This window comes from Pleurodeles waltl, chromosome 10 (genome assembly GCF_031143425.1).
Source record: "Pleurodeles waltl isolate 20211129_DDA chromosome 10, aPleWal1.hap1.20221129, whole genome shotgun sequence".
Classification (NCBI taxonomy): domain Eukaryota; kingdom Metazoa; phylum Chordata; class Amphibia; order Caudata; family Salamandridae; genus Pleurodeles; species Pleurodeles waltl.
Genome location: NC_090449.1, coordinates 449,136,644 through 449,160,547, shown reverse-complemented (window position 1 = coordinate 449,160,547; position 23,904 = coordinate 449,136,644). Strand labels below are relative to the sequence as shown.

Here is a 23,904-nt window from a genome sequence, read left to right as displayed (position 1 = left end):
CTGCAGAGGGTTGGGTCTACTTGTCCCAAGGACAAAGTAAACATAAAATCTTGTTGCCCTTGACCCCAAACAAGATGTCCCGGGCGTCGGGCGATAGGAATTCCACATCCCTGTATAAGAGCTCTTATGTATTATATAGACAGAGCAAAGGAGTTTAGGAAAATAAAACAACTATTTGTAGCTTTTTCACAACCTCACAAAGGTAATCCTATTTCTAAAATGGATTAGCCAGATGGATAGTAAAGTGCATTCAGACTTGCTACCTTAAAGCTAAAAGACAGTTACCAGTAGCTCCTAGAGCTCATTCCACTAGGAAAAAAGGAGCTTCAATAGCTTTTTTAGGCAATATACCAATAGCACACATATGTACAGCTGCCACATGGTCTACACCACACACATTTACCAAACATTACTGTGTGGATGTCTTATCTTGCCAACAAGCAAATGTTGGACTGGCAGTACTTAAAAAACTATTCCAAACTATTACAACTTCTACAGACTAGCCATCGCTCATTTTATGGAGGACTGATTTACACTCTTTGCACAGCATGTGTATCTACAGCTACACATTCCATTGAACGGAAAATGTTACTTATCCAGTAGACATCTGTTTGTGGCATCTAGTGCTGTAGATTCACATGCACTCACCCTCCTCCCTGGAAGTCTGTAGCCGTTGTAGTATAATATATTGTAAATATGTATATACATTGCATGGACATCTTCTTTTCTTTACAACATATATGAGCAGTTATACACTCTTTACTTCACCTTCCTGTAGGAAAACAATCTAACAAAGGTCTCTATGCCCAGGCGCAGTATTACAGAGAGGAGGAGTCACTCGATCTTGTGACTCGAAAACATTATTTAAAAAAAAAAAAAACTTGTAACACTCTAAGCTCACTAGATGGTGGACTTATGCACAGAATGTGAATCTACAGCACTACATGCCACAAACAGATGTCTACGGGCAAGTGACATTTTCCATATATATATATATATATATATATTTTTTTTTAACCTAGTGGGTGCCACTAGTTACTCATAATTAGGACCTAGTTTCTATAGAAAAATATTTTTTGGGTTTGCTAATAACTGTGGTGCCATTTAATGAATCTTCACAAAATTGTCCAACAAAATAAGACACTTCAGCGTTTGTCTGGAAAGTTTTGGGGTGATCTGTCAAGTGGGTGCCGAGAAAAAGGGGGGTCTCAATATGCTTTTTCCCCATGAATTTTTCCTTAGGGAGGTTCAACAGGAATAGTGCTCGAACTAATGGATGGAATTACACTGAATTTGGCATAAAAGTAGCTCTTGGTCCAGAAAGTGACCTTTTTTTTATTTGGTGTAAATCCGTGCAGTAGATTTTGAGTAATTGAAGAAAAAACTGGAGTGTTGACGGCCATGTTGGGACTCAACTTAAGCTGAGTCCCAGGAAAAATGATTTAAAAAAAAAAAAAAGGGGGTCCAGAGTAGAGCCACTCTGACCCCATAGCTCTGGTACTGGGGTCCCAGAGGAACCCCCCAGAGCAAAAAAAAAAATGTTTAATAAAATATTTAGGCGGGAGTCGCAACGGATCCGTGTATCCAATGTTTTTTTTTTTTTTTTTTAATACTGCAGAATCCCACGTGGGGCCAGGTCTCTAGGGCATTGACATTTTAAATGCCGGGGGGTGCCTGGCCCCCACATCCCCAAGGACCACCACTTCCTCGTGCAAAAGTTTCATCAAATGAGGGTGGCTGCTTGCCCCCCCGGCAGGGTCTCTCTCCCCTCCCTGCATCCCAGGGTCTGCCACGTCCCCAGGGCTAATATCTCAATAAAAGCCCCTTGAACCGCCACCTCCCCAGGGCAAATATATATGAAGTGTGGGGTGCACCCGGCCCTCACCAGCAGCCCCGGGGACTACCACCTCCCCGGGGCTAATAACTCATGAAATGCGGGGGAAGCTGCCTAGCACCCCTTGCAGCACAGGGGGCAGCCCCCCTTAAACTCCCAGGGACCGCCACATCTCCGGGGCTAATATCTCATTAAATGACAGGGACCGCTTGACCTCCCCTCGACCTCCTCCCCATCAGCACCACCTCCCCAAATATTCATCACAGCCTCTCTAAAAACATTTTTTTTACATCTGAATTACTGGCCTTCCTTTATATTTCAATTTACGTACCAGGAAGTGGTTTAAATTGCAAACTTAATCCGCAAACAATTAATTAGCGGGCCTTCATATTATTTTGGCAGAAATACTGGCGCAATGAGCGCATTTTATTTTGTCATGTGGTTGAGTTTGTTGACGATTCTTTGATAATTTAATGTGGAGAGTATCCCGGGTACTTTAGGTCAAGATTGAACTACAATTTCAGAGCTGTATGTGTGGTACTTAAATGGGGGTAGCGCACGCAATATTGAGCAGCACTGCCAGAGCTGTATTGGGGAGTTTTAGTCTTAGAAAGGCAATTATGCTCATACCTCAAGTTAAAGGAACAGTGGCTAAGCTGTATTTGGTGTCCTATTACTGGAACAGTAGAAGTGATCCAGGCAAGGTTAGGCTGCATTGAGAGAGCTGAATGCGGACAGCAGAACAGAACTGCTTTTTTCAGCCTTATATAACGCAAACTTGGTCCGACAATATTGGAGCGCTTGTTAGCGCATCAGACCTTAATAAGTAAACTTAAAAGGGGACGCAAATAGGTCAATGAACCTTTTGACCCGTTTAAGAAGTTCTTACCATAGCTCCAGTACATAATCAATTCACAATAATTGATAAACAGTATTACTCAACAAAATCAATAATCAACGGAGTCAGTAAATCTCACACACCATGACCTCACAGTCATGAACAACCACACTTTAAGTAAAAGTTTAGTAAGTTTATTTCCTTCATATTAACAATACTAAAGTCATGTAGATTAATCTCAAAATCAAATGAAACACATATAAGAACAATCCTGGTTGTCCGAAGCAGCGGAAGAAACGCAATCTAATCAAAGCTTGAATCACAACACATTCTAAAGCTACAGTGCAAATCAAAAGCAGAGTCAGCTGCAATAAGGATATATTATACATAGAATTCAGCAAGATAACACGTCCGTCATAGTCCCTGTATTCGTCAGTTACGTTTGAGTGCCCTCAACTAACGTCAGATTAGCATCAGCATGTTGGGCTTCATGCAAAACAATTTGGAACAAAAATGTAGAAAACATCTAGCTAAGGGTCTATCAAAACAACACAGTTGATACCTAGAAAGAAAAGGCATAACGTGCATAACAGTCACATTTAGTCATATCTACCTATCTGCTGTATCGGTCAGCAAGCAGAGTCAGTCTTCGTCCTCAGGTCATCAATCGATCAGTAAAACATCAGGCTCTCAGTCAGAGAGTATGAGCCCAATGACAGATGAATCTCAAATCTCTCCTAAAGTCTTGTCTTCTCCCGAAGTCACTCTAGCTCTCTTGGCTAAATCTCTGAATAATTCTCCTCTGTCGCATTGTTATATCAAAGTCACCTAAACTATCCCCATATTCCCTATTGGTCAGTTAATCGTACATTTATACTCTACCCCATAACAATTCTATTCCAAATTTATGAATTCTAGTATTTCACTCTTCTCATGAGGTTGATTGGTTCACTTTACGATGTCCTCATCATCCGGCTCGTCAGGTAACAATATTGTTGCATCTTCATTTCAGTGTCTTCATTGTTCGCGTCCTGGGAAAGTCAGTCTCGCACACATTACACACAAATTGTTACTCTAGCGGGACCATCATCTCCTGCTAGTCTGTTCTCACGAAAAGCTTCTATTAGGCACTTTTAACAAGACAATGGACATTTCACAGTTTAGTTCACTCTGTCAGCATTTTTTATAACCGCTAAGAAATATAGATTTTGCATGAGGCCTGGCAAAACTAGGCCAAGACTCTCGCTAAGTTAAGGCCTACAATTAATAAAAGTAGAGCATACTTCATAACTCTTAATATGACATGTTACTACATTAGCTTAGTACATATTCAATATTTCATAAGTTTTAATCACCAATTAGTACAATTCGTTAAACACTGGTGGCCATTCTCCGAGGTCACATTTTCAAACGTGTGCATTATTTTTCCCTACGTTATTCAAATTCTACAAAGTTCATTGTTCAAATTACATAAACACTCAATAATTTCGAGTTAGAACGTCTGCTTTAGCACTCTCCACAAGAGCACGAGTTGCAGTACACAAGACCCCTCCCCCCTCCCCTTGTGATGTGTTCATGGCACACTCGAGTTGCTCTTGTTGGTGATGAGCTGACTGGGGACTATACTTTGAGGCACTGGGTTTGTAGGTAGGTACTTGCTTAGCTGATGCAGTGTGCCAATGTATTAAGCATATCAATTGTACTTCTTGTTAGTTGCTTGCTACACCACAGCTCTTTTTTAGCTTATCCACAGCCGCTTTCTGCTTCTTTTCCCTTCCCATCTGCCCTTCTGTCCTTGTTTCTTCTCCGACTCGCACCCGCCATGTCTGTTTCTTCTCTCTTTCCTGACAGAAAGGAAAAAGTTCTATGATGCGGCTGCTTTATAGCGTTTTTTTATTTTTATCATCTCGTTATCCGCCCCACCCCCTTAGCCATACCAATCCGATTGCCAAAGCCAGTAGCTTGCCCATGGGCGAGACCTATGGGCTTTGCCAATGTTTGTTTACAGAAAGCCTCTACTTCCAGTCGGGGAGCAACAACCAATGGGAATTCTTTGTGTGATATCCACCAGTAGGCAATGCTTCTGTCTCCCCTCTAATTTTGCAAACGGCTCTAAACAAGCTTCTAAGTTTGTAGTTACCGGCTTGTAGTATTCCAAACTATTGGAGAAACCTACATGCCTGTGTTTATGCTCATGTACATCACAAACACGTTTTTTACAGTGCTTAGAAAGTGCAGAATTGCATTAGTAGTACATCAAAGCATCCTCAACTCAAATACAAACACATTCAGGCTGGTTGGTATTACCGCAGATTGTTAATGAGGTTAAAGAACTAATTTATCACTGTCGAGTAAATCCGTAAATACAAAATATAACACATTTCCTACTGTTGTTTGAAAAATAAGTAAAAAATAAAATGCCTGCCAGGGACAGAGATGAACTGTAGACTCTCGACTAATGTGTAGCAGCTTGTCAATTTATCTTTTATCTTAACAATATTGTGTCAATACACAATAGGATCAATGTGACAAGGGGAAAGAAAAAAGTAGAAAAAAAATTACAACATTTTTTAAAATTTAGGGTAAAAAAAATAGAATAGAAAGTGTCTGCAGTGCCAGAGCACAGTGAAATACTGGAGAAGAATTTGAAAATCTGATGGGGAAGAGGAAACACATTAAAATTCCAAAACAAATTGCCTTCTTCATTTAAAAACATTTTTTTTAAATCATGTAGTAAAATTAGCTGACACCAAATGGCATGGTGAAGCTACAAATGGTAATCTGAACTTGTGTACTAAAATAAATGACTAATGCCAAATTATACACTACTGATTACAATTACCATTTGTTTTCTTCAATCAAATATGTTTGAAGTCTGCACCTTCTGTAGCACTTGCTACCATAGTGTTTGCATTCAAAGATGTGCATTATTACAAAGATACAAAAGCAAGCAAGCAAAATTGTTAATTTTCTTTTTTTTTAGAAAAGACATCTGCAGTGCCATCAAAACTGTTAGAAATCGGGTTTCTGGTTGGCAGAGATATGACCCCAAGCAAGAGCCACAATCCTAGTCAAGGTAAGTCACAAACGCTCCTTAGGTTAACCTGTGCTCACCCTCTGGTAGCTTGGTACAGAGCAGTCAGGTTTAACTAAAGAGGCAATGTATTATGTATTTGTGCAACATTCCAAACAGTAAAGCAGTGAAAACACCACACAAAACGAAACCACACCAGGTTAGAAAAGTAGAGCTTAGTTTACTGATCAAAAATAAGACCAAAATGACAAAAATCAAATTAGTAAGACGCAAGGTATGCATTTTTAAAAATTAAACTAATTTGTAATGCTTAAAAGCATAAAGCTCCACCCAGGGCTATCTGATCGCGCTAGACCAAGTCAAATCTGAAAAGTCACCCCGACTTCAATGGATGGGGTGTCAGATACAGGGACCAGCCTAGGCCCGCTAAAAACAGTACCTTGGTTCGGAGTTACTTTGGCATAGAGAACCAAATGCAAGGAGCAGAGGTGGTGATGCGTTGGCATCAGTCCTGAAAATGTAGGCAATGCATCTGCTTTGAGCCGTGTAATGTCAGAGATGCATCATGAATGGAGGTGATGCTTCGTGCAGTTGGCATTGGGGTGGTCCTGATTGTTGCAGCAGTGGTGATGAGTCGACAGCAATGTAGTGTCCTAGATCCTCACAGCAACAGCGAGGCATTGATGGAGAAGTGCCGGTTCTGTCCAGGGCAATGGCATCAATGTGCAGGTTGTGGCAGATGCAGCACTTTATACCCCCTTCCAAGAGTCCAGGACTGGATTGGCACCACTTGGCTAGGCTACACTTGCAGCAAGCAAAGTCCTTGTGCTGTTGCAAGATGATGAGAAGTCTTTGATGTGCATGAGACTTAGAGCAGGGGTGAAGCCAACATGCCCTTGGAGTCACTCTGGGTTCAAGTAAGATGGGTCCAGTACTTCCTCTGCAGGACAGAGGGCAGCAGGCAGTAGGGCATCATAGCAGAAGAAGCAGTCCTTGTAGCAGCAGAGCAGCCCTTCCTCCTGGCAAAGTTCTTCACAGGTCCAGTAGTGTACTGAAGTAGTGCTGTCAAAGGTCCAGTACTTATACCCAGTTGTGCCTTTGAAGTGGGGGAGACCTCAAAGGGAGGCTTTTAAAGTGCACAGAGTCCCTGCCCTGGCTCCAGACTCACTACAGGGGGTTATGCAGCCCAATGTGTGGGTGTTAGAAATGGAGTCACTAGTTGGCAGTTGGTTTGCACCCTTTCCAAGTACGGACCCTCACTCTAGTCAGGATAAGGGAGATACCTGCTCAGATAACCCCTACTCACCCCATTGGTAGCTTGGCATGAGCAGTCAGGCTTATCTTAGAAGCAATGTGTAAAGCATTTGCACATATCACACAGTAATAAGTGAATACACTACAAAAGGACACCACACCAGTTTTAGAAAAATAGCCAATATTTATCTATATCAAACAAGACCAAATACGATAAAAATCCAACATACAGTAAGACAAATATGAATTCTGGAAGATTTACTCCAAACTACAGTTTCTTGAAGTCGATAGCTCCACTTGGGGCTATCACGATGCCGTGATCAACAAAACCAACAGTACACGCCGGCCGCGGCGTTGTGGGCTAGCTACGGTGTCGGGAAGACCCGCAAACAGTACCTTGGATTTGCAGGGCATTGTGATCATCGGGGTGAGCTCCGGAGAACGGCGTCCCTGACGTGTCGGTGCAGGAGTCGTCGGGCCCTTGAGGTCACACGCGTTGCAGCTCGAACTCCAGGCTGATGAAGTCAGGTGCGCCGGCGTGGATGCGTCAGGGTTGTGGTGCGAAGTGGGATGATGCGACGTGCAGTGCCCACAGGCGGTCACGGTGCAGGCAGCGACTTGGTGGTGGCATCCAGCGGTGTCGGTGAGACCAGGGCTGCGGTGTGAAGCGGGGCGGTGCAACGTGCGGTGTCCACAGGTCACGGTGCAGGCAGGAGCGTCATCATTGCTGAAGCGCTGTCGTCGGTAGGCCCAAGCCAGCGGTGCGGGACGGGAACGTGCTTCATGACCCTCATTAGCGGTGTTCACAGGCCATGGTGCAGGAAGGATGCCTGGTGATGACACAGGAGTCGATGGTGCTGGCGTCGGTGGACCAGGGCTGCGGTGCGGGATGGTGCTTCGTGTAACTCACGAGCGGTGTCCACAGGCCACGGTGCAGGCAGCAGCGCTGGTGTCAGCAGGAGTGTTGTTGTCGGGGATGCCCAGGCTGCGGTGTGAGCAGGCGATGCCGGAGTGCGGGCCCACAGGTCCCGGTCCGAGCAGCGGCTCGGTGAAGTTGTCCGATGACGGCATCAGTGAGACCAGGGTTGCGGTGCGAAGCGGGGCAATTCGACTCAGTGTGGCATCGGCAGGTCACGGTGCAGGCCAGCGGTGGTTTCTCCTCTTGAACAGCACAAAACACATAGTTCCCAGTGCTGGAGGTCGGGAAAACTGAAGTCTTTGGTGTCCCGGAGACTTCCAACAGGAGGCAAGCTCTGCTGTAAGCCCTAGGAGAATTTTCTCAAGCAGGACACACAGCAAAGTTCACCCTTTGCACTCTTTTCAGGCAGAAGCAGCAACTGCAGGCCAGTCCAGCAATGCAACACAGCAAAGGGACAGTACTCCTCCTTCAGCTCTTCAGCTCTTCCCCTGGGCAGAGGTTCCTCTTGATTCCAGAAAGATTCTAAAAGTCTGGGGTTTTCGGTCTTCTTCTTATACCCAGTTCTGCCTTTGAAGTTGGCAAACTTCAAAGCAAAGTCTTAAGTGTTTGCAAGATCCTTCCATGTCCAGGCCAGGCCCTAGACACTCACTAGGGGGTCGGAGACGGCATTGTGTGAGGGCAGGCACAGTCCTGTCCGGTGTGAGTGAACACTCCTCCCCTCCAGCACAGATGGCTAATCAAAATATGCAGGCTACACCCCAGCTCCCTTTGTATCACTGTCTAGAGGAGAGGTGCGAACAGCCCAACTGTCAAACTGACCCAGACGGGGAATCCACAAACAAGCAAAGTCACAGAATGGATTAAGCAAGAAAATGCCTACTTTCCAAAAGTGGCATTTTGAAACTAACAATCTAAAAACCAACTTCACTAAAAGATGTATTTTTAAATTGTGAGCTCAGAGACCCTAAACTCCATATTTTTATCTGCCCTCAAAGAGAATCTGCGCTTTAAGGATATATAAAGGCTGGCCCCGTGTTAACCGATGAGAGGGATAGGCATTGCACAGTGAAAACCGAATTTGGCAGTATTTCACTGTTAGGACATATTAAACACACTAGTATATGTCCTACCTTAAACATACACTGCATCCTGCCCATGGGGCTACCTAGGGCCTAACTTAGTGGTGCCTTACATGTGGTAAAAGGGAAGGTTGAGGCCTGGCAAGTGGGTACACTTGCCAAGTCGAATTGGCAGTTCAAAACTGCACACACAGACACTGCAATGGCAGGTCTGAGTCATGTTTACAGGGCTTCTAATGTGGGTGGCACAACCAGTGCTGCAGGCCCACTAGTAGCATTTGATTTACAGGCCCTGGGAACCTCTGGTGCACTTTACTAGTAAATCAAATATGCCAATCATGGATAAACCAATCAACAGTACAGCAGTACAATTTGTATAGAGAGCACTTGCTCTTTAGCACTGATTAGCAGTGGTAAAGTGCGCAGAGACAAAAAAAACCAGCAAAAACAGACCTAAAAAAATAGGAGGAAGAAGGCAAAACGTTTGGGGATAACCCTGCAAAAAGGGCCATTTCCAACAGTGGGGATAACAGGACACATCCTGTCAGCCCCTCCTTCCCGTCCTGCCCAGGATGGCTCATCAGGCTGTAGATAGCCCATAACTCACACTTAAGCTCCCTTTGTGTGTGGCTGTCAAAAGGGAATGCTTAAGCTAACCTGCCACCCCACCCCAGACATGTATTGGAGACAGGCAGAAGGCACCAAATGGCAACTTTCTACATTACAATTTAAAATCTGACTTCACCATAAGTTGTTTATAAAATTGTGATTCCAGACACACCAAACTTTGAGGTCTCATCTCTTCCCAATTGGAAATTACACTTATAAAATGTAACAAGGCAATCACAATGTTATCCTATGGGAGAGATAGGCCTTGCAGTACTGAAAAACAAATGTGAGTTTTTCACTAATAGGACATGAAAAACATAAAAGTACATGTCCTACTTTTTAAATACACTGCACCCTGCCCTCGGGCTGTCCAGGGCCTACATTAGGGGTGACTTATACATATTAAAAAGGATGGTTTGGACATGGCAATGGGGTTAACCTACTTAGTTGACATGGCAGTTTCAAAACTGCACAAACAGACTCTGCAGAGGCAGGCCTGAGACATGTTTGAAGGGGTTCTTAATTGGACAGCACAGGCTCACTAGTAGCATTTCATTTACAGACCCTGGGCACAGGTAGTGCACTTTCCTAAGGCCTTCAAAGTAATTAAACATGTCAATTGTGGATAGGCTAATGTTACTATGTTTGAAGCAGAGAGTGCATGCACTTTAATACTGGTTAACAGTGGTAAAGTGCCCAGAGTCCTACCGCTGACACAAGAATATTTAGCAAAAAGTGGCTGGAAAAGGCTAAATGTTTGGGAATGTCCCTGCAGAGAGGGCTATGTCCAACACAACCCCTTACTTACTTTTACACTTAGGGAAGCCCTCAACATTTTCTCAAGAGTATGGCAAAGTATGAAACAAGAGGGTACATAATTCTTCAAACATGCACCATTGTCACTGCAGCATGCAAAATTCTTTCCCCCAAAAAACAATATAGCCCTAAGGTAAAGGGAGATAAATGTTCAACAGCAGTTATGAGTTAAGCTTATTTATTTTGCAATGAGTAAAGAAAATAGTGCCATTATGCGTACCTTATGCATGAAATCACAGTACAATAACTCCCATAGTACAAGTCATTCAAATCTTACGTACCAAATCTAAAGAAGATATAAAATATGTACAGAGCATATTGACTTAAAAGAACGAAAGCTAAAAAAAAATAATAATAATAATAATCATCACTAATGAATGCTTTCTGACAACGTAGTTTAATATAAATTTGCAATGGATAACTTATGAAACGTCAAAAGTAAACAACCTCTTTCTCCTGGGTCCTACGAAAAATAAGCTTCTTTCCAATAATCTACAACCTGAAATATCAAAATTCAAATGTAATCATAATAATCAAAAATATCAAACCTTATACATCATATTGAAATCGTTCTTATACACAACAAACCCCCTACAGATTGATCAAACCAACATTAGACTCAGGCAGACATGTTCTTGTCTTATGATTAAATTAGAATTTTTATATTTCAGGTTGTTGATTATTTGAAAGAAGCTTATTTTTCGTAGGACCCAGGAGAGAGATGTTGTTTACTTTTGGTACATTTCCCTAGATCTCTCTCCATATTGACTTAGGGACCCTGCTGTTTACTTGGTAACTTAAGAAACGTCACCACCAGGGTACATATAGCATTGCCATAATTACTCAGGCACCCATGTAAAGCTCCATTATTTGTTTGTGTCCCCATCGCATAAAATGGATGTTTTAAGTACTTTTTTCTTATACCCATAGGAGAAGGGCTATGCTTCCATGAAGCACACTTTTGACCATTTAGTTCAAAGGTTTCTACGCATGCAACCAGAAACCAATTCCAGTCACTCCAGTGGAGCCACGAGCACAAGAATATCTGCTTATGGAGTGGTCTCATGGTTGCTGTTAGATAGCCCTGTGGTTCTAAGGTAGCAGTAGGTCAGAAGAATACAATGCTCTTAGATGAGAGCCTCATCCAGAAAACCTCTCTCGTTAGCAGTTGCCTGGGGAAGCGAGTCTTCTAATTTTGGCTACTAAGATGGTATTGTCTTCCCACTGAGAAGTTGATTGGTAAGCATTCAATATGCTGTCTACATGTTTAGCTGCTACAGCCTTGGGGATTATTGATAGTTCTTTCCAAAGGAAAGAGCGATGTTTCTGGTAGATTCAGGCCATGTCAGTCATAACACAAAGAAGTAGCTCAATGCTGCTTCCTCATCTCACATGCTTCTGGTGATTCCGCCCAGTTTTAGTCTAATTATTGGCTGGCCTGTAGAATGTCTGATTTTGGAGAACTAGCGTTGTTCTTTCATTTCAATCAAATCTAATTTATGATTTAATTTACCACGTTACACAACAGCACAATAACCCCTATGGAATTGATTTTAATGAAACAAAAGTGCCTTATGCACTGGGACACAATGTAGGTAAGTGCTGTTTTGCTTCCTCATGGAGATATACTGCCTTGTAGTCTACTGAGCAAGGGGTGCAGCATCTGGTGTGGAAGAACTTGTGTAGTTCGTTCATTTCAATCAAATGTAACTTATGACTGTATTTCCCTTGAAACACCACAGCACCAGTATAGAACTGATTTTACTTGAATAGGCCATAAGCACTGGGACAACAATGGCTCAGTAACACACCAAAAAAGTTACCTCATTAACGATATGTGCACATTTCAGTGCAATTAACCGTAGTTGAGCATTCTAGAAGTTAGTTGGGATCTTTTTCCTAGCCATATATACATATTCTTTAACTGTGTTGATAAATTAGTTAACCAAGCATTTATGTGACAAGCCATGATTTTTGATTTCTCTATATTCATAGTTTAGTACTTTTTTGCATTTATAATTCAGAATGTTTTTTAGTCACCTCTGAAGTCCTATAGAGAAGGTGTCTAAAAGGAGATGGTAATTGGCATATTCTAGTACTGAAATGTGTTGGGTAACTAGTTTGGGATAGCTGTAGGTAACTGACTGTAAACATTTGCAGAGATCTGCAGTGTACAAGTTGTCTTGAGAACTCAGCCTTGCTTGAAGCCGTTAAAGGCTGAGTTCTTGTTTGTGATCCTACCCTTTCTACTAAATTGGACTCCCATCCTAATGTGCTCTTGTAAAGCTATCCGTATCCACAGAGTGTTTAGACCTGTGTCCAGTAAGGCTAATGTCCCATTGGAATACCGGTCCATTTTGTCAAGTACAGTACTGTAGTCTACGTTACAGCAGATAATGTAGTTAATTGCAAGTGATTTATTTGCTATTGTTGATAATGCAATAATAACATCACACCTGCCCATACCGGGCCAAAAGCCTGTTTGGAGGTATTGAAACATGTCTTTCAAATCCAACCAGTCCTGCTGAAGGGTTAAGATGCACTTTTGCCAATAACTTTGGCTGCAAGCAAACTTCTTTTTCCTTTTGTGTCTCTCTTCGCGCTCACGGCGGCGATTTGAGTCGGCTCGCTTATGTCAACTATTTTACTTTTTATTTTCAGTTTGTGTAGCAAGAAAAGTCCAGTTAAAAATTCACAACGCTAATAGCTCTACCTCAAGCAAATGTGAGACCCATTGCATTGCAAATGCTTGTTATCCTTATTAGGGTCTACAGTGTTTTCCGGTTTCCTTAAATAAAATGAGCTTGTTAGAGGGAAGTAGTCACTGTGGAAACTTTTCAATGCAGAGAAGCCATGCACCAAATTAAAGTAAAGACTATTGATTAAGGTGTATTCCTTAGTATGTCTTCCACTGGCAGCGAATGTGGGCAGGTTGATCGTCAGGGAATTGCCCTGTAAGCATCTGAAGTGTGAAGCCAGCTAATGTTCGTTCAATGTCCCATCTCTAGTACTCTGATGCATTGTTTCAGCTGTCAATGGAGTCATTCCATGGAGTTCGTTACAGAACTGTTAAGAATCATCAACACTTTCAAGAATCGTCAACACTTTTATCCATAAGTAACAGTTAAAGGTCCCTCCTGATAACCAGGATTAAGAGATGACAATCCATTATCGCTTGTATGGAGACTAATATAGAAATAGTGGTGTGTTCCTCTTTATTTCTAACTCTCCAGGAGGTCTACATTATACACAAGAAAACGGGCTGGGTGTTCTCCATCGAGTTGCAAGAACTAAAGCATGCAGCTAATCCAAAATCACTATCACCTTTGACCATTAGCCATATTATTCATTGTTCGTAGGCTCTATTTAGAATGCCTTACTTGTATTTTCTTATTTTCTTCTCAAATGTAACAAAACCATCAAGTATACAATGTCATTTTAGGGAAGGCAATAGTTTTTGATTGAAGAAAATTGGCAATCCTCTTATCTTCTAGTCTAATGGCCCGTCCAGCCACATCCTATTATACCGCAAAAACAAAGGCAACCTGTAGAGCCCACCTATTTGGTGTTCCTGGCTTTGAATAAGATAAACTGTGACATATCTTTTGTTTGTTCATTTTTTCATACACGTGGTTTAAGAAGCTACTCATCCAGTTTATTGTGTTATCTCTATCACCTATACATTCTTTGTTTGATCTTCTAGTTAGACATGTAATTATTCTTCTGTCTTAATTCATCCACATTCACCAACAAATCCAGTACATTATTACACTCACACAGACGAGTCCTCTCTCTGGAGTAATTGATCATTTAAACTATGAGGCACATTCTATTTCTGCTGTCCACATTTTGACTGACTACATAAGCTGTGCTCATCTGAAGATGGACTGGAAACCGCAGGGTATTCCTGGAATGGAGGGACAGTAATTTAATGGCCATTAATAAGAATTATGAGGCTCTTGTCAGTAGTTCCCTAATATCAACTTGTGACCTAAATGTACCTTGTTTACACTCATTTTATGCCCCTTCCCTGGCCAATATGAACTCAACCTGACTAATTCTGAATTTAGTTAAGTCTTCTATGGTCTTGAAATGTTTTACTAGGTTTCCTCTACTCAGAACATGATTTAGTTTCTCAGATTTAATTAATGGAATAAAAAAAGATGTATCAAGGGCAAAGGATAAACTCCTACATGTGAAACCCAACCGGATTTTGTATGCTATCCAGGGATAAACGTTTGACGTTAGGCCAAAGATGCAACAGCAGTCGAGAATGAATCAGTTGTAATGGCTTAATTTTCCTGTGGGTGAAAGGGTTTATGAAGTAGAAGACACACTGACAAACTGTTGACTTTTGGTCCATGTCTGTATTTCAACTGATTGGCCTACACTGGGAGGCGTAGAAACTGCATCAACATGTGCAATGCTTAATTTGTAAAATATTAAGCGCAATGGCCCTTTTAAAAATTATATTTCATAGTTTAATGCTGTACTAATGAACTCTGCCTAAAAATACACAGCCACAGTGTCACCATGTGGTCGTTTCTCATAAATATGTAACAGTGTACAAATAAGTGCAGGTGGCAAGCACCAGAAAACACCGGCACCAATTAAGCACGAAAACTGTGGTACTGTGACATTCTCAGAAGTGTTTTTTCAGTACATGGCCCAGTCGAGTGCACACAGTTGCATTTAAATTATGTACATTAGGTATGTAGCTTGGTTAGAGTATGTAACAATATATGAAATTGTTCACCGTTCATTTACCTTTATGTGGGAGGGGGAACACCTTGGGCAAGACGTTTTCTTTAATTTATATAATAATATGTATAATTGTATCTCAAGCCATTTTGTGAGATATCTGCTCTTTAGCATAGTTTACTGTCATGCCAACAGTGGATTTGATCAAAACCCTTTGTCTGTTTTTTAAGAATTCACAAGCTTTAGAGGGACACCCATTACTTGTTAGAGACATTATTGACCGTGTTTTGCATGTTTTTTTCACAAATATAAATTATATCATAGGATTTCAAAGGGAAATTGATCGGCAAAGACTAAGCTTTTATGAACATTTACACATATGAATTCTGACCTACCAAAGAACAAGTCTGCCTTTCTGTATCTACTTGGGTGTTTTCACCATTGTTATCCTTTAAAACATATATATATATTTTTATTGAGTTTTCTATTTGCAATTACAAACAAGGAGCATGAGAACACACAAAAAGCTATTAAACTAGCACGAAGGTCCAGATGACTTTGAGGCAGATTTCGTGTACACCGGATGGAGAACATGATAGCTTGTAGGGTGAGTACATAGGGTCCCTGTAATGTCTTGAGATATACAATGGTAATGTACTCCTTATAGAGCAACAACAAACTAGGTTGGGAAGAGTGGGGTTGAACTCAGAGGGGCTTAAAATTAAGGGAGTGGAGGCAGCCTTTAGCAGTGGGATAGGAAAGGAATGCAACTTGTTTGGTGGACAGTTTGTGTAGTAGCCAGTTGCGGAGCAGTTGCCCCATTGAAGTCGCGGGTGAAAGGGATTTAGGCGTTGGGCTTATGTGGAGGATACGATAGCACACTATGTCACCTGATGGAATTGTGTGAGCAGTGTGACCCATTGGTGGGAGATTGGGCACTTACGGAGGCGGCGCACCTCTTAATATTAGAGGACGTCCTCCTCTGATGCCCCCCATTTGCATACAGCACCATGGCAGGTGGTTATCGGAGGGGTACCAGGCGAGCGCCAGTGCATCATCAAGGTGGGCGTCGCAAGGATGAGTGCCAGGGATGCGAAGCAGACTTGTTCAGAATTGTTATCCTTAGCTGTACCAGCAGGCTTATAAAGAGTGAATTTGAATTACATTGTACTGTTGGTTGTCCAAGCACGGCCCTTCTGCATTCACCTAAGCACAGTTTATTTTTCTCACTTTCAATTTATTTGTATTTTTCATTTTAGTATAATCTAGGCCTTGGAATGGACTTTTTCTCTGTAAAACTACTTGTATCTTACTGGTATCTGTTTCTCATTGTTCCACCATGGTGTCTTTCAGATGCTTGTTATCCATGTAACACAAGACAAGGATGTGTCTTTCGATTGGCTCTTTGGATCATTTAACCTAATTTCTAAATTATGGAAGTTATTGCCTTCACACGTCAAAGTAATTAATGTTAGTTGAATTTTTATTTAAGCTTGAAGACTGCGGAAAGTAATCGAATTACTTCAATATTCTCGCTCGGTGTGGAGGGTTATGAGACATATTTCCTTAAAAAGCTAAAAACAAGAGCATGGGTTAATGATTTGTCATTGAAACCAGAAACTAGATTATTCATTTATTTACATTTTAAGGACACAGCAGATGCCAGCTTCTGGGCACAGGACATAGATTTAACAGAGAATGGATTGCTTTTGGTAAAATGGGACTCACTAGGTTTTATGCAAATAATAAAGTTGTGTTTTTTTATAATTTCAATTGAACCATCTGCTTTCCCCGACTTCTTCCCTCTTGCCAATTTCAGCTGCTGCTTGTGAAGTGGAGTCTGCGTATTCATATCCAGAAGCTAGTCATAGGACTTAAATCAGGATAGTGAAAGAGCACGGAAAGCAAAACACGTGATGTAAACTTCTGGAAGGGGTATATCAAGCTGAATGTAGCCCAGTTAAATACATCCTTCAGTGAAGACAGTGTTGAAAATAAGAGCTAAGAAACGTGGGATCTTCTTTTTTTGTTTTTTTTATTTTAATGATTTGCTATACAAAAATAAATGGGGGGAAGCAGCAAGGGAGCAGTTTATTCAGAAAACATGGAAGCATTAAATATTTACAATGCATGTTGTGGCATCAGGAAATTATATATGCCCATAGCGCACAGGGGTGGCCCCTTCATTAGGGCGGAGGAGTGTCGCCCCTCCGCCCGCAGCAGCAGCTGCAAACCTTTTACCAAAAAACAATAATAAACAGTGTTTTTTTTTTCTCCATTTTTTGGTAAGAGGGCGGTGCCACACAGGTGACGAGCAGTGAGGGGGAGTGCTCAGCAGTCCCCCTCAGAGCTCATGTGTGATGGGCAAGCCTTCTCGGGCCAGCTCCCAGCCAATCCTGACACTGCTTTGAGCAGCGTCAGGATTCGCTGCAGGGCAGGCTGGGAGCCTGTGCCTGCAGCGAGGAGACGGAAGTGTGGAGCGATGTGCGGCTTTAAGATAAGTATTTTTTTTAATTTCCCCCCACCCCCCTCCCCTGCATGCCACCCTGCCCCCTCTGCTTGCCACGAGCCACTCCTGATAATGCATACAAAATGAATTATAGATTATTACAAATGAGTGGCTCATAGTTAATTTTAAACCCTTGCCGCACTTTCCGGAGCGTTCTCACAACACCTCTAGCCTGTGCCAGAGAAGGCCTTGTATGAGAGCCTCACTAAAATTATTCCATACAGAGAGATTAGGATGGTGAACTTGGCTTTCGGTGTTTCGCTATTAAGTTGGTTGGGTTTGGCTGCTAAAAACAGTTACTTAGTCCGGTTGGTGGTTACCCTCAGTTATATTATTAAGAATTCTAAAAATCTGGGCCCAGTTAGACTTTAATGTGCTATGTGTGAAAAACAAATGTAACTATTGGCCTGTGGAGTCTCACATCTTGTGCACCGACTAGGCTGTCCATTTCCCCACTTTGTGATCTAAGGTCAAGCAATGTAGAAGTCAAAGATAGAATACAAATTTAGGGCTCTCAGGTGCATAGGTGTTAGAGTAAAGTGCAAATAAATTAGTGCGCTTTTGTATTGAAATATTTTTCCTGGGAGAGCCAACCCATTTATCTGCCCACTAAGACAGATTGTATGTCCTCTCCTCCATTAATCTTTGATGGAAATTGGATATAGTAAGATCTTGTGTATAAAGGAAAGCATTTGTTATCGATTAGTGCTAGAACAAAATGCTCTTCTCCCGGGCAGATATTGGTTCCATCTCTTGAGTGGACCAGTATTTTCAAAATATAATCTCCCATAATTTTTCATAAATAGGTCATAGGCACTAAAAGTGGTGTAGGGGCCTGAGCTCCAGGGGGCCCCCTCAACACAGCACCTGGCCTAGTGAGACCAGAGGAGGAGCCCCTCTGTGTTCTTTGTGGGGGTAGCTCCAGTTTCGTTATGCCAGTGAATTACTGGGTACTTTCCTTAAAATGGGTCCCATGTATATTGTTTAATGGGGGCGGGGCAGCCGGTATTCCTGCTGTGTCCCTCTCTTTATTGGTACCTAGTTGAGAGGGTGTAGTTTACTCATACTTATGTGTAGGGATTTGTGAAGGCAGCTTGCAGCATCTGAGGTAGGTTTGACCAATATTTATTCTGCTCATCACCTCACAAAGACCCTACCAAGATATCAGTTTAAAGGCCTGAGTCCGAGTCTCATCAAACAATATCTGTTGGACTTTCTAGTTCTGGGGCAAATTTGATTAGGCATGTTCCCAAATTTGTTTGGGGTGTATTGCGCAAAGGTACGATGCAGTGCTGGAATTATGACATCAGTGTGGGCATTTCTGTAGACAAGCTGTTGGTAAATAATTTAGTAAAAATCCGAAAATCTGCATTCAATACAGAAATGAGTAAATGGGATCAGAAATCTTTGGGTACTTTTTTTTTTTTAATTTAAATCACGACAATAGCTTCTTTCCAGAAGGTTGTAGCACTTCTATTTTTCCATTTAAAGCACTGGTTGTGATCACGACTTCCTTTACCAGTAAATAAAGTTTATATGCATTGTTAATAAAAACTATTGCATACAACTATAACAATAGCGAATTTTACAATGATGGCAAGTAACACTCAAATAAAATCCATCAATCAGTCGTCATTTGTAAAGCGCAGCACTTTCACCCCTAGGGGTATCTTGGCGCTGAGGGTGCCAAGTCTCTGAAGTCTGTCAGGGAGGATGCTGTTTGGAGGTGGAGGAGTCTGAGGGGGCAGGTCGTTCCAGGCATGTCGGTGATGTTGGAGAAGGAGTGACCCCCTCTGTGGCTGCGACGATGGGGGGGAGGGGGGGAGAGGGAGTGACAGCTATTAACAATCTATACAATTAAAAAAAAACTTACATGCAAGTCTCTTTGTGGCCTTTTGTGGCTCGTTTCTTGTTGTGCGCGTTTTGGGCCCATCCTCATGTTGTGCAAAATAGTTGTTCTCTCACGGTTTCTGGGAGAGATAAATATGCTTTTAGGTTTACGCGTTGGGAACCCGCTCCTGTATGCCTTTGGCTTCGATCGTGATCTATGGGGTGGGTGCTCCTTTTTATCGCCTTGTTTTTGGTAATAAAATGCAAGTGTTTTGTACAGGAAACTCTTAAAGTGTGTGCTAACCGTGTTTGTTCTCTATCCTGATGCTACTGTTAGTCGTTCAGTGCTTTGTTTTTAATTATAAAGTATGTGTACTTTGTGCATGGAGCTCTTAAAGTGCGTGCTAACCGGGTCTGTTCTCTGTCCCAATGCCACTACATTTCTTCAATACCTGTTTTAAAAATGTTGTTCCCTGGCAAGCTGAGGGTATGAAGGCGCTGCTCAACCAAGTGGTTACGGTGTGTCTGAAGGTGCAAATGTGAAGTTTCAAAAATGTTAACTTTAGTAACTTTTTCCTTTGAGCCCTGACCGTTGGGCATAAGCAAAGGGTGTATGATAATGTATCTTGTTTGTATCCACCTAAGTGACAACATGGGTTTGATGGCGGACCCTTTCAAGTTGGAGTAAGATCTTTGGTGTCTGTGTGCCCGAAGCAGTAAAGCATAAACTGATGTTTTATAGCTGGTGAAAAATGGGCTGACATGTACTCCTGGGATCTCAAGCTTTCATATGAGTTAATTATTGTCCAAGCATTCTGTTTCATAACGAAATTATTCTCATCATTTAAATGAGACATATCTGGTTGAGAGTTGATTACTTGACAAAAGGCTGCTTTTTCCATGTTACTGGCCTCTGCATATCGGATACCTTGTTCCTCTATTGCCTGTCCTAAGTATTCACCCAAGAGTGTTTTTTGTTTGTTATGCTGCTGTTCCTCGATTTCCATCCAACATATTTTGTGCAGGGAACTTCTCCGAGGCGCGCAATGTCCAGCATAATTTGACAAAAGAATTCATTCTTTGTAGTTTATTTTTTTAAGCAATTTTCAAGGCTAACCTGGACTGGGGATGATGATTTTAGTGTGGAGAATACTGCTTTGTAGGCTTTTTTGTGGAACTTGTTGAATGTTTGTTTCCCCACAATGCATGATTTCCATCATTTGAACCTCATAACAATACAAAAACAAGTATACACAACAATTGCTCACATCAGGACATATGTTATGCAATTTATTATCAAGTATAGACAAAGTTATCAAAATCTCAGTTTTGCTTCTTTATTTGTATATAATTTATTCATTTTAATTGATTAATTTTAATATTTAATTTTGTAAAACAGTCATAGACCCCCTTAGGTCCTCACGGACCCCAAAGTTCCTCGGACTACAGGTTGAGATCCACTATTACTGTATTTGTTATCTTCTTTGCGGTGGTTGACATCTTCCACCTGCCTTTACCCATTGAGGTTAATTTGTAGTAATGCTGCAGCTTCTGACTGTCCCTGAAGTGATAAGATTTAGTTTTTTAGTTCAGAGGTGATGTTAAAAGGGGAATATTAAATTCCATCCTTTTTTGGTTTGTCTGTGATATCTTTTGTTGCAAGGTAGCTGTAGAAAGATCTTCAAACTAAAAGCACGCGAAACCCTGGAACTCAGGTTCTTCCTTTTGTCTTGCTGATTTGAGAACATCTTTTTTCTTGGTGAAGTAGTCTATGGGCCTTTGATGACTTGAGGGGTGTTTTGGGCCTACCCTGCTTCATCTGTTTAGAGTGACTCGTGGGTAGCCTTCATCTTGTAAGTAGGTGAATATGCATTTCATGAAGGTTTCCTGCTGCGTTCTCTTTCAGGCCTTTAATTCATAGATTTTCTCACCAAGAGCAGTTTTCCATCTCCTCACATATCAATATTGCCAAGTCTGCTGCAGGATGCAAGGTCGTCAGTGCTTCTTTGTGTTCATTGACATGTGAATCTTGTCAATCAACCTTATTTTCTAGCAACAGCACTCTACCTCTTATCTATTAAACATCTGTCTGAAGGTCACTAGTCTTTACCACCAAATCTGGCTTTAGGGTTACAGAGCAGGGTTTTCTATATCTTAATCTTCGGGTGCAATCATTAAATTAACCCCTTCATTAGTCTATGGGCCTTTGCTCATCAACAAGGAGAGTTAAATGGAGCAATCGCCTACCGCAAGAAACATATAAATGATAAAATCTTTAAAGACTTTGGTACAGTCAATAAAGACAATTTTATCTGGGTAAAAGAGTTTTATTAATCACTTCTTTAGTTTCATTATTTATTCAACAAGCATTTGTTTTTTAGGCGAGATCATTACAAATGTATATAATACAGTAGTCGATATTTCAATATAAGGAAGAATACAATATTAATAAGCACAAATGTTAGAATTGAAATAATACAGCAAGCATGTTCCATAAGAGTTCCCTAGTCTAAGTTTTAGAATGGAATAGAATTAGGTGTCAGTTCAAAAAACCCAATTAAGAGTTCAGATGAGAAAATAAATGTGTAAGCATAAAGCCTTTGCACGTCAAATAAAGACAAATTTCAAGCAGAAAACTATTCTCAGCTATAAATCAGCAGACATCTAATAAAGAAGATGGTAAGTTGAAAAGTAATCTCTCATGAAGAGGGATATGGTCTCACGACACCCAGGGAAGAATCTCCAGAAATTTGAGTGAAAGAAGTGTCACCTGCCTTAGGAGCACTCACTAATATAAACACAATAAATTATAAATTAAAACCGGTTTTACATTCTCCATTCACAGCATCCAGTAAACTTCGAGGAGTAGGTAAAATCCCCAGTTTCTCACGTCTTCACAATGAGCTAGAGACACAAGTCCTTGTATAAATATTCCATGCACATTTTGCTCTTTGGACAGATGTTACCATGAATCGTCCTTTGTGTTGTATCATTTGTCTAACATATCACAAATGCCTATTCCCTAACAAACAGGATGCTTTTGGAAAGTTACAGGATGTGCAAAACAGCTCAGAGTTAAAAATAAAGGCTTTTTCAATGATAGGATATAAATTGTTAACATGGCATCAGCGGTCATAGATTAGTATTTCTTTTGTATTCTTATAATACCAAAGTATGATTGCTTACTGCAAAATTTATATGAAAAAATGATCTGGTTATTATTTGGCATAAACTCTTCTACTTTTCAGGTAAATGTGTTTTTGTTTGTAATATAAAGACATCTGCTGCATTAGTTCCTCGCTCTGATAGTTGAATAACCATTACAATTTCCCACATATGAATTTCTAGAGACCGCCTTCCTTTTTGCTGTTAGAATTTTTATTTTTCAGTTTTTCAACTTCCTCCAGCTTCTTGTATGCCCTATTCTTTCTTCCATTTTTATTTCTTCTCTCTTTTGCCTTTCTCTTTCTTTGTTTTACTTTCTTGTTAGATAGCATCTAAATCCTTTATATAAAGCAAAACAACAAATTAAGCAAATACCAATGATTAGCACAGGTGTTAATATAACCCCCTAAAACCAATTACTTATTAGACGCACCTTTGTCTAAGTTTCCTACTACACTAGTAGTTTCTAAAGTTTCTAATTCAGGTCTTAACCCCAAAATGTTCTATTCAAAATTGTCTGTCTTTTTACTCTCATCAGGTATATATGAACAGCAAAGTTGAGCCTTCGACATTTTGCAGAAGTGATCGATTGAATGCTTGAATTAATCTCAGCCACTGGTAATTATTCAGGGCTTCATTGGAACACATCATTACTTTGCACACCACGTCTCCTCAGTTTGGACCCAGCTCAGTTTGGAACAGTCCAGCCCGAACTGCCAAGCCAGGTCCACTCTGAACCAGAATACAAGCAACTCGGGTCCTGTTTTGCCCTAGTTAAGGGCTCATCAACCACATAGACCTTGGTTCCAATGATACAGTGTGCTCAGGACCTCCTTCTGAGCCAGTGGGACCAACCTATACCTGGCTGAAGAGCCCTAACCAGGGCAAAACTAGTCCTAGGTTGCTTGTGTTCTGGTTCAGGAAGGACCTGGCGAGGCAGTTCGGGCTTTACTGTTTCCTTGATGAACAGGGTCAAAACTGATTTGCATATGGCTGGGTCCAAGGTGAGGTGGCATGGTGGACGAAAAACAGTGGATTGGGATGCGGCCCGAGCGATTGCCAGTGGCTGAAATTATTAAAAACATTCCATTCATCACCATGTTATTTTTGCAGTCAACATTTTACAGTCTCTGCCTTTTTCTGCGTTCAGTATATCTATTGTAATTGCTACTAGCTCTGTATTGCTAATTGCTAACAAAGCGGCAGATGTACTAGTTGCTAGCTTATCTACTACGGCAGAGAACTTCCTGGTTGTGTCATCATTCAAAACTACTCCCACTGGAGGAATGATTGCCCCAAAAAGGTGTCCTACTATT

The 23,904-nt window shown here is 41.3% G+C and overlaps 1 protein-coding gene across 6 annotated transcripts in view; it reads left to right on the top strand.

The window, feature by feature from the left end:
* LOC138261605 (zinc finger protein 605-like) overlaps nt 1-23,904 on the top strand; it is a 396,374-nt gene that overhangs the window by 262,475 nt on the left and 109,995 nt on the right. For 5 of the 6 annotated variants that reach the window (XM_069210711.1, XM_069210713.1, XM_069210716.1 and 2 more), the window contains one exon: nt 5,656-5,748. The exons of the other annotated variant lie outside the window; for it this stretch is intronic. In XM_069210711.1, the coding sequence (XP_069066812.1) occupies nt 5,656-5,748 (93 nt within the window). The remainder of the gene's footprint in view (nt 1-5,655; nt 5,749-23,904) is intronic. 6 annotated transcript variants of the gene reach the window in all.